The sequence below is a fragment of the Misgurnus anguillicaudatus genome, chromosome 25 (genome assembly GCF_027580225.2).
Source record: "Misgurnus anguillicaudatus chromosome 25, ASM2758022v2, whole genome shotgun sequence".
Lineage (NCBI taxonomy): Eukaryota > Metazoa > Chordata > Actinopteri > Cypriniformes > Cobitidae > Misgurnus > Misgurnus anguillicaudatus.
Genome location: NC_073361.2, coordinates 5,936,452 through 5,955,000, shown reverse-complemented (window position 1 = coordinate 5,955,000; position 18,549 = coordinate 5,936,452). Strand labels below are relative to the sequence as shown.

Sequence of the window (18,549 nt, the reverse complement as noted above, 5' to 3'; positions counted from 1 at the left end):
ATCCTCTAGGAGAATGGGGTCAACTACCAGGACAAGATCTCCAACATTCTGGTTCTTCTTCAGTGCAGTCCATTTTTGCCTTTCCTGGAGTAGAAGAAGGTATTCTTTGGCCCACCTATGCCAGAAGAGATCCGCCATGTTCTGGACCTGTTTCCAGCGGTGTCTGGTATAAAGGTCTGATTTCAGGAAGGTTCCAGAAGGCAGAATGGGCTGGGTTTTCAGCAGGAGGATGTGGTTTGGGGTCAGCGGCTCTATGTCGTATGGGTCTGAGGACACTGTTGAGAGAGGTTGGTTGTTTAAGATAGCCTCTACCTCACAGAATAGAGTTTGAAGACCTACATCATCGATGGACTGTTGATGGAGTGTGGAGTTCAGCATGTGACGAACAGATCTTATAAGTCTTTTCCAGACCCCATCATGATGTGATGTGGCTGGTGGGTTGAAACTCCACTCGATTCCATCAGGAAGCAGGGCATCCTGAATCTTTATCTCATTCAGTGACATCAGAGCCTTCTTGAGCTCCACCTGAGCACCCACCAGGTTCGTTCCATTGTCAGATCTGATGTGCTTAACCTGCCCCCTTCTTCAAACAAATCTTCTCAAAGCATGAATGCATGAATCAGTGTTTAATGAAAAAGCTACTTCCAAATGAACAGCTCTGCTCGACCTACATGTAAATAGAACTCCATAGCTCTTGATGGTGCTTCTTCCTCGCTTCACTTCAATTGGGCCAAAGTAGTCCAATCCAACATTGGTAAAGGGAGGGAGGTCAGGTAAGATTCTTTCTAGTGGGAAATCTGCCATTTTCTGATCACATGCTTTGCCCCTCACACGTCAACACATTACCCATCTTGAGAGCACCCTTCTTGCTAAGGAGTTGGCCTTACTAATCCAATATTTTTTATGGAGCTCTGAAGCATGTGGTTCCTACCACTGTGACCACAGCGTTCATGAATGTGTCTTGAAAGAAGAATTGAAATGTGTGATTCCTTGGGCAAGATACAGGGGTGTTTAGTTTAATCAGGCATGGCAGCTTTATGCAGCCGGCCACCTACTCTTAAGATGCCTTCATTTAGCACAGGATCGAGCCTACAAATCCTGCTGCTCCTTTTCACTTGAGGTGGGGTCATTTGCAGTGTCGTAATTTCAGCTGCGAATGCTTATCTCTGAACATAAGAGATAACTGATCTTTCTGTCTGTGAGAGATCTTACACTGTGAGGGGCTGTCCACCGGGTTTGGTCCTGAAAACGTCAAGTTTTGGGCTCACCTTTAGGCTGTGGGAGTGGGTAGTGACTTGATACAAGAGAAAGTTATTTTGTTTTTTGACTCTCGGAAACAAGGTATTTTTCAGCTTGAGGTACCATGCCACTGCTTTAAGTAGCTTCATCCAATCTGTAAAGTATGAAATAAGCTGGTCTGTGGGCTTTTCAGTGTTCGCCACTGTTGTAAACAAAGTAGTGCTTTTCTTGATCTCTGTATCATCCTGTAACACTAAGCCCAATACCTCCACCACTGGCCAACTTTCCTCAGGTGTCCATAGGAACTCTGGGGCATGCATGCACATCTTCTGCTCCATGGATTTGCCTGCACTCAATCCTCTTGATAAATCATCAGCTGGATTGTCCTTGCTTCTTATGTATCTCCACTGAGCCAGCTCAGATTCGTCCCAAATCAGTGAGACCCTGTTTGCTACATACGTCTTAAATCTTACAGTGTCACTTTTAATGTACTTAAGTACGGTTTGGCTGTCAGTCCAGAAAACAGAGGGCTTTAAGACTTGATGTAGTTCTCTCCTTAACATTTTGTCCACCTTTACCAATATTAGTATTTTTTAACATTTCCCAAGCCACATTTCAACTGAGATAGCCTTAAGTGTCTGCTTTAGATTAAGTTATACGAGACCACAATCACATCTGTTCTAAGCTAAGTCAACAACATATTTGAACGTTATCTTTAACATCTCTCACGTAACATTAGCCTAACATTAGAAAACATTAACGTTAGCTTCTAACTGCGTTGTACATCATGTCAGCTTCATTAACGTATCTGTATATAACCGAGATAACAAATGTTATTTGTAATAGCAATGTTGTGCTGAATGATTCGTGTAAATACTGTAGCACCAAACTAAAGGAGAGGTACTCCTGGTAAAGATGGTAAAAAGACTTAGACCTGTACGGGTGATTCTCACGAAACCATTGAAACACCACGGCACTAATGATTTTAGCTATAAAATGTGTAATATAGTAATATTAAAAAGCATCAGAATTAACACAATACTGTGTTCTACCTTGCACAATGTGTGATTTCAACATAAAAATTTATAATTTGTCAATTTTATCTCATTTTTTGCTGAAATTCTCATTACCGCAATGCGTCCGGCTGTGTTTGAACATGTGTTATGCTGTAATTTAAACATATTAAAACAAAAATATTTAGAAAAAAAATAAATGGATATTTTGCTAGACTACTTTAGATGACAGAAAAATAATTTACTGAATATTCATGTATAATAATATTGAAGAAAAATTAGGAAATTGATGTGTCCATGCCTGATGTTCTCATCCTCCGCAACACTTTTTGAGAACAGTTTAAGCACACATACAGCATTTTAATAAAGTTTGATTTTGAGTGACCAAGCAGATGGACCAGTTACTTCAAGATGGCTACCAGGTAAGATCATCTCTTTATATCTTTCCAGTTAAATTTGAAATATTCTCTTGTCAGAATGCTTACACGACATTTTGATTATCATTACCGAAACAGGTAGTTTTCTACATTTCGAAAATTGTTTTATTTACAATTTTTTATGAAAATGTTCTTTATTAAAGTCTAATTATATGCACTGAATAAAAAATGAGCAAAGCCTACGTGGCTTCTCTATTTTTAGCAAAACATACTGGGGTACCTCATCCTCCGCAACACCATTCTCATATACCGCAATTATTTAATAGCAGTTGCGGTAAAGAGAACTTCTGTTTCGGAAATGAGAATTTAAGCATATTGTTTATTACATTTAAATATCTCTTATGAATTTAATATAAATTTAAAATGTAATAACTGTTGATATTTTGCTTTATGATGCTTCATTGTAGACAGTCAGCAAGTGAGAAAAAAGCTTTAGCAAAGGCCAGGTTGACAAAGTTCAGGGAGAAACTTAACAGCAACCCAGAATGGCTAGAGGAGTACAGAAGGAAGGAGAGAGAGAGGTTAGGTTTGGAGATATTACTAGCAGGTGTAATTAGCAAAAAACACACTACAGTGTTAGGAAATGTACATGACAAACACACAACACAACGCAACAAGTCTATACTATATGATGATGTGTACATTCATTTTTTTCTCCCATGTTGTGAGACATGCTAATTTAACCCTCTGGGGTCTAAGGGGTTTTTAGGGCCCTGGAGAAGTTTTGACATGCACTGACATTTGTGCTTTTTTCAGTTGCTTAAAAACATAATAATGGCAAAAGTCTTATAACACTGTGTTCAGCACAAACTGGGCTACTATATTATATGATCAACATGTATGTACATGTTTGTATTTTTGAGAGAAAAATGTTTATGCGTGGTTTTTGAAAAAGCTAAATTTTTAAGTGACTGATATAAGTCAAAAAAACTCATACTAAACATGTTTTCCCAAGACTTTTCAATACATGATCTAGTAGTCTAGAGTTTTTTCTTTAAAATGATGTGAAAATCATTCTGCTTACTCATTTACATAAGACAATAATATTGATTTACAATTTCAAAGTCACTTTTTGGTTAGGAAGGCAATATGCAAGGAGGCTGGAAGCTCTTGAATAATCTGTGATTGACAGCTGAAGAACAAAACACTTGCATAATGAGCTGCATAGGCTAATGAGCCTTTAGGCAGTAAGACGACGCCTTGTTACGTGTTTGTTTGTGAAAGCAACACAAAAGAAATGCCTTCCCATGCGTGATCCTGCGTTAAATAAACTTATCGTGTAGAGATATACGCGAACAAACAGGGTTTTAGATGTGTTTAGATCCGTCTTAATACAAAAGTGCGTCAAATATGAGGCATTGTGTGTTTGTGTGTGCGTTTGGCCGTCAACCGCGTCTGACGGAAGCACAAAGAAAACATAAGCGCCTGGAGATTTACAGGCGAGAGAGCATACTTTATAATTTTACCACAAAGCGCGTCAAATATGAGGCATCTTGTGTTTTTGTGTGCGTTTGGACCTCGATCCCGTCACACTGACGAAGCACACACTCGCGTCTTTTAGGAGATAACTTTATGCGCGAGTAAACAAGTAGATGTGATGTTTGCAATGGCACCTTTTATAAGAATACCACAAAGCGCGTCAAATATGAGGCATCGTGTTTGTGTGTGCGTTTGGACATCGCGTCACTGAAGCACACGCACTCGCGTCTGTTTGGAGATAACTTTAGGCGCGAGTAAACAAGTAGATGTGATGTTTACTAGAGCCCGACCGATATGCATTTTTTGGGGCCGATGCCGATACAGATATTAGAGAGTAAAAAAAGACCGATAACGATATATCGGCCGATATTCATTATGTGCATATTATAGTACAGTACACATATACTACAGTATATTATACTACTACAGTACTGTACATAGAATACACTATATACATTAACAGAATATACTATATATAAATACTTTTTGCAATGATCACTCTATGATCACACCACAAATGTGGTGATTAAACACTTAAAATGACGTGACAAGGATATGTAATATAGGCAGGTGTGTTTTACAAGTTAACAATAAACTTTATTATCCAAAATGATTCTGATATAAGTGCACAAAACAGTAAATTTGACTTATTATAAATAACTTTAAAACACAAACAAAACAAAATACATATAACTTAAACCATTGTCAGTTTTAACGAGAATAATGTTATATTGGGCTTATTTTAAAAAATGGAAACTTATAAAGTCATTGTTATATTGGGCTTAGCTTTAGAGTAAGTTATAGACTTCACAAATTAATTAAAAACTTACCGTTAAGACGACAATGCTTGAATTACTGACAACATACTGATGTAGGCTAATGTTTAATGTACTGCACAACTTTTTTATAACACGAACCCACAGTGTTCTGCCGGGACTTTAAACTTTTATAAAACTAAAGCGTCTGCTTTCCGCCTCTTTTATTTAAGAAAGGGTGTAAAGTTGCGCGAGCTTATTTAATCAATTGCTTTGAAATGAGCATGTAACAGCATAAGCAGCTGTACTCCCACAGACTGCGCATCAGTTTAAGCGCGTCCTTTCTCCGCCTCGCGTCATTTCTTCCGCTTGCGTTTGAAACAACTCGCAAGTGGACAAAAAAGACTGATTAAAACCACCAAATGTAAACAGGAATGTGTCTCTCTCGTCCACTCATAATCCAATCGACCAAAGCGCGTCTTAATACCAGGTGAAAAATGTTTTGAAGAAACCGCGTGACTGCCGCGGCCGCCACCTGAACTGAGAGACTGACTGAAGTGAAGGGGGTGGGGGATTGGCTGATGTCACTACAGTGAGTGACCTGAGTCGCCATTAGCAACCAATAGGGCGCACTCTGCTGGACAAACAAGTACTTACATCTTTCAAAAGCATTTAATGTGTTCTGTAAGGAACGTTCATATCGGCTTCATATCTGGGGCTTATACGCCGATACAGATATATCTGCGACATGCTCATATCGGCCGATAAAATCGGCAAAACGATAAATCGGTCGGGCTCTAATGTTTACAATCGCATATCTTATAATGATACCACAAAGCGCGTCAAATATGAGGTATTTGTGTGTGCGTTTGGACCTCGATCCCATCACACTGACGAAGCACACACTCGCGTCTTTTTGGAGATAACTTTATGCGCGAGTAAACAAGTAGATGTGATGTTTGCAATGGCACCTTTTATAAGAATACCACAAAGCGCGTCAAATATGAGGCATCGTGTTTGTGTGTGCGTTTGGACATCGCGTCACTGACGAAGCACACGCACTCGCGTCTGTTTGGAGATAACTTTAGGCGCGAGTAAACAAGTAGATGTGATGTTTACAATCGCATATCTTATAATGATACCACAAAGCGCGTCAAATATGAGGTATTTGTGTGTGCGTTTGGACGTCGATCGCGTCTGTTTGATGAAGCACACACACTCGCGTCTGGAGATAACTTAAGTTACAGTCTGAGTAAACAAGTAGATGTCATGTCACCAACACTTGGATTAAAACTCAACACAGCACTGCCACTGAATGAATGGCTACAGAGACGGAGTCTCCATTGACTGGGGTTGACTAATGAATATGGATGATCTCTGCTCTTCTCTTCAATGGAGCGGGGCGTGGCTCATTATAGATAATGCAGGAACACGAGAAAGACGGTACATCTCCCTCTTCTAACACAGTTAACAACGAATTACAATATTTGTTTTCGATTTCACTTACATCTTCCAAAAGCAGACATTCCAAGCATTATGTAGATATGTATCTTTTGTTGATATGACAAGTATTCCTTAAGTTACAGTTAATTTTTCTGACGTGTTTCTGAAAGGACTTCACTGAGGGAGAGAGAACAAAACACGCATCATGTTTATTTTCTTAATTTTGTGAAAAGCACAACATTCTGTTTTTATTGGGAGTGGACAGAAAAAAACTAGACACTTTAAGGTTTTAAATGATGTATAAATCATATCTGTATGACCCAAATCAGCAGAGTTATCTAACTCTCTTTGCGGAGTGATTGAAAAATAAAGACTTTGCGGCGCCCGCGCCACCGTCGACCCCAGAGTGTTAATGTTATGCTTTCTTTCCACTTTCAGGTATCAAAAACAACCTAGCGATGGCACGCCACGCATCTAGGCGCTGCAACATCAGTTGGATCACAAGATCCACAAAGTTGGATCCCATGCGTGCCAGCATCTCAGCTACCTGCGACCGCACAACGCACGCTGTCTGCAGCGTCAGATTGCTGCCTGGGGGCGAGGGACAAAGGGAGACTAAAGGCGGCACCTCCTTTCTGCGCAGTGCGTGAGTCACAGACACCAGAGAGGATGGCCTAAAAGCGCCCGGCACTGTGACAGAAAGCGGGTTGCTGCGCAATTCATTAGGACTGTGCGTTAACCCTTTCCGCCTCTGCTGTCTTCGCAGCATGTGGGTCGTGTTCGAGAGTGGGGGGGGGGCGTGTTGTAGACGCTTATGTGAGGACGGGCCCTGGGGCGAGCAACACAAAACCAACTGAGGAGAAAAATGCTCTGTTTTTGAGCGGCTTCGTTCCGGACGGCAGTCCCCCAGGACCCAGTTTCTTGCATCATATACTGGAGGATTTGTGCCAGGGACTCTTGTGATGCACCACCGGTTCTGGTCCATGAGACACAGGGTGGTGAGGTAGGAAGTGGCTCATAGCCTTAGAGCTCTTCACCGCTTCCGAGAAATGCTCCGTGATTGTGCCCACCGTGTCACCAAACAGGCCGGATGGTGAAACAGGCGTGACTGTGCATGGCCACCATGAGTGGTCTTTGTGGCCCTTAGCGTGAAATCCGTAACCATTCTCAGATCCCTGAAGGTATTTAGATCTATGCTGCCCTCATCCAGAGCCTTAAGCACCTGCGCCTAAAAGATCTGTAGGACCGCCATAGTGTGCAATGCAGACAGAGCCTCTCTCGGCGCGGGTATGCTTTTTCGGACAGGTGTGCTTTCATGAGGCTTCACTACCCTCAAAGCTGCGCCACACCATCCAAGGAAGTGGACAAGGGGCAAAGGTGAGCAGCCACATCGTCCTTGATGGGGGGAATACACAGGTAGCCTACCTAAGAAAAAAAATGGGGGGAGGGGTAGCCCACGCTTTGGTGACTTTCCTCCGAGCATCAGCGGGGTGGCCTGAGTGAAGAAAACAAAAGTCAAGCTTGCTTCTCTGGGGTTCTTGTGGGGTGCTCCACTCAATCTCCAAGTCCTTCACGGCTTTGAAGAGAATGCGCACCAGTTCCTTGTAGAAGGATGGCTGTGTGTCTGATGCACCACGTGGAGCCTGGTCCCAGTCTCCATCCAACGCTGTCAGAGACATCTCATCTTCCTCCGCCGGAAACCCAAAGGAAACAGACCTGGCGGCTCCCGGTTCAGGACACAGGCTCTCTGTGACAAACTGAACCGGTTGAGCGAGGGGAGGACAACCACCAGCGGCTCTTTGCCGGCAGTGGGACACTGCAGTAAGAAACCTCCAAGGGCGATGTTGAGCCGGGTCCTGAGTACCTTCATCGGGAGATCCTCACAATAAGGGACACCCTGAGCCAACAATTGCCGCCTTTGGGTGGAGAAGCCCCAAGCAGAGCACACAGAGCTCGTGTGAATTGGGTGGGTCGATCAGACCTCCGCACCACAAGCAGATTTGCGACATCCCGGAACACAGAGAGGGCTGCTTACATTTCAACCTGAATTCAATTTTGCTGCCTATGAAGTCTGTCCTAAAGCATTTCTTGGAGCTGCCATTATGCAGCCAAAGTCATTGTCTCATAAGGCAGTGAGGGAACAAGTCAGCTGTCTAAACTTTCGGATACAGCCTCTCTCTCTCTCTCCCTCTCTCTCTCTCTCTCTCTAATCAAAACAGATACAGAATGGTAAAAGGTCAGAAGACCAAATCATATCCAGCAAGGAAATATTTTTCATCTTATTTACACAAATGTTTTGTGATATCCAGCTGACATTAGCTGGCCATTTCTCAATCCGATGGCTGCAGCCTTCAGAGCTCGCATTTGTAGGCAGCATATGTCATCAAGACCATCTTATTTCAGTATGTTAAATGCATAAATGGGGACTTAAATATGACACAAAGGAATATTAATATAAGCCTTCCTGTTCTCATGTTTTTTCTTTAATATTTTTTTCAAAGACTACACAATAAAACAGTTTTGAACTTGAACGCATGATGCTGTAAATATTATCAGACTTTTAACTTTAAAATTTGTTTTTAACAAAATCTCAGGCTAGTATACGTATTCTCATTACCGAAATAATTAACCTCATTTCCGAAACCTATGTATCATTACCGCAACAGATGCTTATTAAATGTTAATTTCATTAATAGAAGCATAATACTTTGATTTTAAATGCATGTGCAGAATCTCCAAATTATGTTCTTTCAGGTTTGTCATGTCATTTTGAAAATGTGTCAGGTTTCTTCGAAATATATAAAAAAAATAGTTGTAAATTGTGGAAGGTGTTGCGGTATATGAGCTAAATAAAACAAAATAAAAAAAACGGTAAATTTAAAATAAATATTATTTCAGAATTTCAATTTACTGTGCATGACTATTAATAATCAATTTTTAAAAATGTGAGAAGATATTAGCTTTTCTAACAGTGTTGATGTTTTCTGACTGTTGCGGTAATGAGATTTTTTAGGACTTATTTTTGAAATTATGTTACAAAAAGTGTTAAATGATAAGTAAAAGTTTTTAAATTAATGTTCCCATATACTTCAGACTTTGTTTCTAATGTCTGGTGGGAAAAAAAGTAAATTTAAGCAATTTTTACATTTTCATGCTTGACATTTTTACAACCAAGTTTTCGTGAGAATCACCCGTCCATATTTAATTTGATCATGATGGCGATAAGATGCGGTTTCTCGTGTTTACACTGTGACCTGTACATTTTTGCATGGAGCTGAAGCTTTTGTTTGACCTTCTCAACAATAAAATTATTAATATAACCCTCCAATGCATAGTTAAGGCACTTCAAGAGTCTTTCTGTCTCCAAAAGTCATCAATTGCCTCCTGTGAAATGTCTTCTACTGTGACCGAATTGATTGTTTGTCCGAGTGAGTGGAGGGGCATGGCTTAGCCATAGGTCAATTGCGAGCATCCCTTCAAGTTGTAACGGTATTTGAAAGTTAAGAGAGATGGGCAGCTTTCCCGTGACTGGGTGTGGTTTCAGCACAGAGAGCGGACATGCCCCCAGCTTTTGAGAGCGGAGAGTCCTGCTTATTTTTCCCAAAATTTGATAACTTATTTAATTTACTAGCCATTTTTATCATTCACATTTGGCTGTGTGGTTAATATTTTGTTTTTTTGTGGTGTGACAAACTAAGGACATATATTTAATATCACTTTTTTCAGACTTTTCAAAATCTCTGCTTCAGTATAGACAGTTTCATCGAATGCACGTGCGTTGTCACAGTTACGCGTCTGGCTGGAACTTAACTTCCGGTCTCTGTTTGTATAATGGTCTGGCTAGTAGCTACACTGAAATCTGGAACAAACACCTCGTCGAAACAACAAATGTTTTAGGCTGTTTCTCAATATGCGTTCTTCAGCAATCTACAGCAATCGCTCTACTTCATCATTAACCGTCGAAGTTCAATTCTCAAGAACGCAAGTACAGAGGACGCATGAAAATACCCGGAAGTGTTCTTGATATGGAGGATGCATCGAGTGCAGACTTGCGCACTGAAATCGTGTTACGCCCCAGAAATCATTGCGGCAAAACAATGGCGGAGGTCAGGTGACCAACAGGAAGAACCCATACATCTCAATTCTCACAAGTGGGTTCTGTGTTCTCATGACCTTCTGCGTTCGTTCTTCCGAGATCACCTGACAAGACCAATTTCCACGAAAATGCAAGTCCGTTCTTTGCGTTCTTGGAATTGAGAAACAGCCTTAGTTTCCTAAAGATGAAGGGAGACAGCGATCAAGGATCACTGCTATGTAAAGGGAGGTTTGGCAGAAAATAAAATTGTATACATTCATTTTACACAGTTACGTTAGCTCAGTGTAGTTTTTGATACGCCTTAGATATGAATTGAACAAAGGTAGTCTACTTGTTGTATATTTATAAGTAAAATACTAAACGGATGCTGATTTGGCAAGCATATACATTTTGCAAGCATAGCTTTATAGAGAATGTTGCTTAAATTTGTAACATATGATAAAAAATGTGTAATGTGACTCACTTTTATCAGCATCTCACATCGTAACGGCAGTGTTTATTACGCACTGAGGCTCCTGTATAGTTCAGTAGTAGTAGTTTTAGCAGTGCAAAAACTCATGGGTTTTGAACCCAGGTAATACACTGATAAAAATCTGTTCCTTGTAACACACTGTAAGTCAATTTGGATAAAACCTGCCAAATGCATAAACGTAAATAAAACAACAACCTATCAGACAAATCAGAGGCTGGGAAAAACAGATTTTCATGTGGATTACTGGATTAAACGTTTGTATTAGCAACAGTTGGGGAATAATTAAAGGCGGAATCCACGATGTTTGAAAGCCAATGTTGATATTTGAAATCACCTAAACAAACACGCCCCTACCCCAATAGAATCTGGACCTTCTGTTGATAGACCCGCCCCACACATACGCAACCCGGCAAGGATGTCTGTTAGACACGCTCCTTACTGCTGATTGGCTATAAGTGTGTTTTGGTAGTCGGCCCGTCTCCTTTTCCAAAGCGTTTTTCAAACACCGTGGACTCCGCCTTTAAGTCTTCTGTTAATAACATTGTACAATAAACATTGAATTAATCCGGTGTCTATATTCTGCTGGAATCCTATTGGACACATTACTGTGATGTCACTATAAAGTTTTCTGTCCTTGTCAGAACTCTGACAGAGATCTTTTTCTGCTGACAATAACTTTGTTACAGCAATCTTGAGTTTCTTGCATGACTCATCACTTGTTTTCTCTCTCTCTCTCTCTCTCTCTCTCTCTCTCTCTCTCTCTCTCTCTCTCTCTCTCTCTCTTTCTATTTCTTTCTCCACAGGGTTTGCTGCACCTCTCCTCTCTCTCCATATGCCCAGCCCCCACACTCCACCCCATTCATCCCTAAAAGAGCATGATGTCCCGTTATCTACTGCATCCCCTTGAATGCAGTGGACTAATTATGGGCTTCATTTGCCTCTGTTCTGGGCTGATACCTCCATGAAGGGGGATTTGGTGGGTGGAGGGGGGTAACTATCTTTTTTCAGGGCCTAAATGTGGCAGAGAGAACAACAGAAGAAAAGATTACATTTAAAGTGGATTTTAGGCTGGGAAATTAATAGTGAAGGGGGTGTTGGAAACATCTGAAGCGTCATAAAAGCTTCTGGCTGGCTTAGATTCTCAACCAAAAGCATTAACAAGGTTTATAAAGGCTTATAAGCTCTCACATTAAGCTATTTTGGGAGATGTTCTTAAAAATGTCCCACTTACAGCCTTAGTGAAAAGCTCATCGGCCAGAAGCAATGAAATAATGGGATTCACAAATGGTTTGTTTTACTGAATTTAGGGTTAGGAAATATTTAAAAAAAATTATAATAATGCTTCGGTTGCAATAATGGTTTTGGATAGTCTGCAGTTTTTTGCTGATGTGGACAGATCACTGTTATAATGAAGTAATGAGTATGTGTTTGTGAACATAAAATTGTCGTATACAGGATGTGACCCAGTCTGTAAAAACCTAGTCAAAGTATTTTTTGTGATTTACAAATTTATTGTAAATCATCCAACATAATGTAAAGAACATTCTATGAAAATATAACCTTGATATCTTTAATATCTACTGAGTAAGTCATTATTGCATTTTTTTAACAAGATGTAGGGAAGAGCGAGGCACAACCTAACACACAACCTTGGTTTTGGCTCAATCATTCAGAAAAAATATTTGAGTTTAATTCATTATATTTTACACAAAAAACACACATTTCTGCACATCTCACACATTTCAATACTTTTTTGTCTATATACTTGAAGTGGATATTGTTTATATATTAATAGACGGGTATCTACACAATTCATCCATCATCTAACCATAGTTCAATTATAAATGGATACAAATGCCTAAATATGTAAAATTTAGAAAATGTAGAAAAACCAGCACAATTATGACAAAAAAAAAACATTTTTATATGTGATTCAGTCTGCAAAAACCATAAAGTCTCAAAATCAAATTCTGAGATAATGAAAATCAAAGTCTGATTTTAGCCATTCATTTCATTATGATTTCAATCTTTGACGTGACATTATTCAATCAATATTAAAGATATGAACAAAAATACATTTTGACACACAATTTTTGATAAGACAGGAATATTCATTTTGTTGGCAGCTAGCAATCATTTGTGTGTAGCCTAATTAAAACAATGGCAAGAATTACGCTAACATTAGCTGTTTTCATATCGTAAGTGCTGAGGGGTTAGTTGTAACACAGCGTTACAATTAACCCCGCTGGGTGAAAATATATTCAAGCCTACCAGAAAAAGTTGCTAAGAGCTGCAGACATATTTCAAAATTATGCTATGTTTTAGTCAACAAGACACTGATTAAGATGACATAACTTTGGTTCTCTGAAATCGAAAAAATTTACTTACATTCCACCAAAACATGTCTCTTTCATCAAAAACTCTATTGAAAAACATTATACCTTTCCTTAAATTTGCGAGAGACCATCTTTTGGCAGCATGAAAACAAAAACAAATCGCTCAACCCTGTGCAACAATGTAAACGGTCCGTGTTAACCCTGCATTCGTTTTTCCCCCGCGCACCCCTACATTAGCTATGACAATAACTGTCTGTAGGTTTGTAATCGGACTATTATATTCACAGTGCTTATTAAGCATGCATGTATATGAATGCAACCTGATCTCACGAAGATAATTTTTTGCTCATTTTTCTGTGGCATTGCCACGGATCTCCGAATTTTCGGTTTAGGGTTAGATTTACATAAAATTACATCCTTACCCAAACCCAACTCTAACCCTAACGCCAGGCGACAAATGTTTAAAATGTAGAAACATAAAAGATAAATCAGAAAAAAATTGTATAAACGAATACTTAAAGTGACATCCTAACGCAAACATCAAATCTAACCCTAAACTGAAGCGACAATGGTTTAAAAATAGGAAAAAGCTGTTGATTAACCAATCCGTGACAATGACAAGGAAAAGAAAGTCTGTGGTACGGCCACGGAAAACTTCGGAGATCTGTGACAATGCCACGGAAAAATGAACAAAATATTCTGTGACTATACCATGGAACTTTCTGAGATCAGGTTGTTCTGTGATGCTAAAAAAGACCCTTCAAATTAGGACAATTCAATTCTGTTTCTGGAGAACCCATTCTGCAGAGTTTAGCTTCGACCTTGGTCAAACACAACTAAACTAGCTAATCAGGTCTTCATTATTAGAGGCGTAGAAGCAGGTTTGGCATTAAACTCTGCAGGACAAGACACACCACAAAAAAAAGACAACATTTGCAAAAAAAGTGCATATACTGTCATACTACCCAGTCCTGTTTGGTTACAACCTTAACAGAGTAACACAAGACGAGATCAGGCAGAGACCAATAGTGATGTTAGGTTCTTGAAGGAATCGTTTTTTTGAGCCGGTTCTCAGGAAGTAACCGGTCGAGCCGGTTCGCAAATCGAACTGAATCGAACTTTAGTTTTGGGCATAGGTTCCGGGTTGATGACGCAGGACGCACAGCCGAAATAGGACGTCGGACTCATAAAGAACCGAACGAAGTTTGTCGATGATTGCCGAGGCGAGGATTGCCGACGATTCTGACGGATGAGTTGCTGACACTGCGTGTGAATCACCGAGGATTTGAACGAGCCTGATTCGCGAAGTTTTTTGTTTTATTAGTTTCTTGATATGCTGGTTTTATTAGAAAGCTTTAGTTTTGATACGATTTATTTTGCATGCAAATCATATTGTAGTTGTTTAAGGAAGACCAATGAGTTTAACACACAAGTTTATTTATTATTTATACTTACATCCGCAATTGTGCATCAGTGTCTTTTAGGAATCTTATTCAAGTTGTAGGCTTGTCAAAACTGGTCAGTTATATCTGGCATTTACTATTTATTTATTATTTATGATCCGTGATTTAAACTGTGACCACAAACATTACTAACTTGTGAATGCAAGGCAATAAATCAGCTATATGCCTTCACAAAAACAACTTTTTATTTAAATGTTTTAATGTGTTGACACAAACGACTTTATTTGAATGTTCATTGATACAATAAATGCGTAGTAATGTCATTTCTTGATGACGTCAGGAACCGGTTGAACCGGTTCAATGAGCCGAACTGTCCAAAAAGAGCCGGTTCGCGAAAATGAATCGGACTTTGCATCACTAGAGACCAATGGGAGAACACAGGGTTTAAATACATGAGGATGGCTAACAAGAGACAGGTGAAGACAATAATTAACCAAATGAACAACAGGTGATGATGATGAGGATGAAACTGAGACTACGTTTACACGTAGGCGGCTATTTTCATAAACGAACATTTCAACCTCTCCGGTTTTAAAAATGACATCATGCACACATGTCAGTTTTCAGAAAAGCGTTCATTGACACGTACCTGTGGAACGTGAAGCTCAAGACCTTGTAAGCCAATCAGAATTTTGAAAACAGCAACAAATCACTTCCTGTTCCTCTTTTGAACAAGGTCGCACTTTTGGTGTAGGTGTGAGCTCTGGCACATACTGTGACGTTGGCTGGCTAAACATTCGTTTGTCTCAGTTTACATGCAACCGTGTAACCGAAGATTTTCCAAATCTCCACTCGGTTTTTGAAAGAATCGTGTAAAGAGGGCGCAAACGAAGGGAAATGTCTCGCCATGTACGTGTAAACAGGGCCTAAAAGCCAAACTATGACAAGAAGTGGGTATACTCTTAATTTATACCCTCATTTTTTTAAGTAGAAGTCCGTATACCCCATGCCATCAAATAAAGAACTGGATATACTCTGTATACCTACATATAGACGGTTTCAGCAGTAACAACATAAACAAGCAACTGTCGCGGTCCGCACGTAACTTCCGGTAAACTCCGCTAATTAATAAATAACAACAAAGTACTTTAAACGTAGTTTATTTATATAACAAGCAAAACAACAACACATAGATTACCTAGGAAACCAAAACATTTGTTATTTTCGACGAGACATTTGTTCAAGAGATCAGTTTAGCAACTAGTCAGACCATTAAAAAAACTAAACTGGAAGTAAGGTTCGGATCCAGACGTGTATCACGTGAGTCCGATGAAACCGTCTATACCCTGCACTAAACCACTGGTATTTTGAGCAGCACAAACACAGTCCTGTAGGCCATCGCTGTTGTTTTGGTTATACCCCTGCATGCCAATAGACCTTTTTCAGTTAGTAAAAGTTTTTCCGGGCAGAGTTTACCTGAAGGCAGAAAGATTTTCATGACCGCTTTACTTAGTTTGGTTAGTTTTTTTTAAACAATGACTAGACAAAATACAATTTTATCTGATTATGTAAGGTCACTTTCCACCACACTCAACCAAACCATAAACTATACCAACAAAAGACAATCTTTTCTTTAAGTTGAACTAATATGTAGTGTGTGGTGCAAACGTGAGCATTTTTGATGATCGTTTCTGTCTCACTTCATTCAGAGTTGTATAGAACTTAAGTATTTTTACTTTCTACATAAAAGTACATTTTCAATTATTCGTATTTTATTCATGTTTTTCTTTGGAAAATTAACATTCCAAAACATATTATCATAATTTTTACTCCACTACATTTCATAGTTTCAAGTTTTTGGTTTATATTTAATATTTAAGTACATTAAACATCTAGTGATTTTTTTTGTACTTTTACTTAAGTAAAAAAAATTCGTACTTTTACTCAAGAAAGTAAAAGTACACAATTTTTATGTAATTAGGCATTAAATCAATTTAAATATGCAATATATAATGAATACACAGTATGATTTTATGCTTAGTACATTTTTTTCCTAAGACAAACACTCTGATAAAGCATAGATGCTTGGAAAATGTAACTAAAATACTTAAGTATTATACACCTCTGACTTCATTGCATTTAACCACAGCTGTCATTGTTGTTGTTGTTTTTAGGTATGCAATAAGAAATTGGAGCCTACACTCCATCGATTATGGCACCCAACAAAACTTCCTTGTGTAGCCAATTTTCTTTTTGTTTTGCCTCCAACTAGCACCGAGATATAATAGACATCTGTGACTAAATGGTTGACATCACAGTTACCCCAGATTCATATTTTTGTAGAGACAAGAAGTCTTCGTTTTAAGCAATGCTGTCGCTGTGTAAATGAACAGGCAAAATGTATAAAAACGTTCCTGCTTTTCAGATGAAAATGTTGTTTCGTAAACAGGCCCGAAATGCAAAATGAACTGGTTCAGACATAGTCCATTCTTCCTCAAAATGACATAAAAATTTGGTTAATAGATTTGATGAATGACTCCCATTCCTACTCATATTTAAACATGCCTCTGTTTAATAGCTTCATTTGGTTAAGAAAGGCTAAAAGCAAATCATCAGTGACTAAAAGCACAATACCCTCAGCCCTTGTGTTAATAATGGGAGACAGAGGCTTAATGGAAGTGTGTTAGGCCTCCATCATCACCCTACATAAATGCATTCTGCTTTTGATAAGAAAAAAATAAGTGCTGTTCAATTAGCCTTGAAACGCACTGATGTAATGGCTTTGACCCGCGCATACAAACGGTGTTGCTCAAGCTATCGGTCTCGGACTTGCACATAAACACGGACATTAAATCAACAAGGCTTTTGTCAAAGCCAAAAAAGGACAATTTCCTACCAAAGTCGACCAGCTTGATGCCTCCTCCTGTGGTGAGTAGGATATTGTTGCCTTTGACGTCTCGATGAATGGTTTTATTGATGTGTAAATGCTGGAGACCCTTTAAGAAACCAGAGCGCACACATTAACATCCCTGCAGCAATAAAATGGCTTGCTAAAAGGAAACATTTCATTGTATGTTGTTATGATTTTGAAGTTTTACCATGAGAGCCTCATGTAGGATGTATGCTATAATGGGTTCCTCCATGCGATCTCCTCTCTTCAGCATACCTTTAGCCAGATCTGTTACAGACCCTCCATTGCACAACTGCAAATACAGAAAAACATGCATGTTTATTAAATAAACATATTTTCATATATACAGAGCTTAGGAGTCTCTTTAAGAGTAACACTTGTAAAATTACTTGTTGACCCAAATTTATTTTTGGTTAATTGCTTTATACGCAGTCTGGATCTGTGTTATTCAAGATACTGATTTTATTCCTGTATGTTGCAACTGAGTATTTATTAACATAGTTAATGCATTAGCTAACATGAACTAACAATGAACAATCCTTCTAGGGCCGGTCACACTAGAGACTTTTCATTTCATTGACTTCCATTCACATGCAAGCTTGTTTGCGTTAAAGGGACCATGGTGCAAGGCTTTTTTAAGATGTCAAATAAACCTTTGATGTCCCCAGAGCACACATGTGAAGTTTTAGCTCAAAATACCATATAAATAATTTATTATAGCATGTTTAAATTAACACTTTGTAGGTGTGTGCAAAAATGTGCCGTTTGGGTGTGTCCTTTAAAATGCAAATGAGCTGATGACATTCAAACACTGATCACAATGATGGTGGTTTGTTGCAATTAAAACTCAATTGTGTTTTTCTCTGCACTAAATGGCACTGCTGTGGTTGGATAGTGCAGATTAAGGGGTGGTATTATTATAATAAGAGCTCCTTATGACATCATAAGGAGAGCCAAATTTCAAC

At 39.1% G+C, this 18,549-nt stretch overlaps 1 protein-coding gene across 1 annotated transcript in view; it reads right to left on the bottom strand.

Moving 5' to 3' along the window:
- Positions 1 to 18,549, bottom strand: part of myo3a (myosin IIIA) — a 97,613-nt gene that overhangs the window by 61,460 nt on the left and 17,604 nt on the right. Inside the window, 2 exon segments of the mRNA XM_055182262.2 lie at positions 17,570 to 17,669; positions 17,772 to 17,876. Of these exon segments, the coding sequence (XP_055038237.2) occupies positions 17,570 to 17,669; positions 17,772 to 17,876 (205 nt within the window).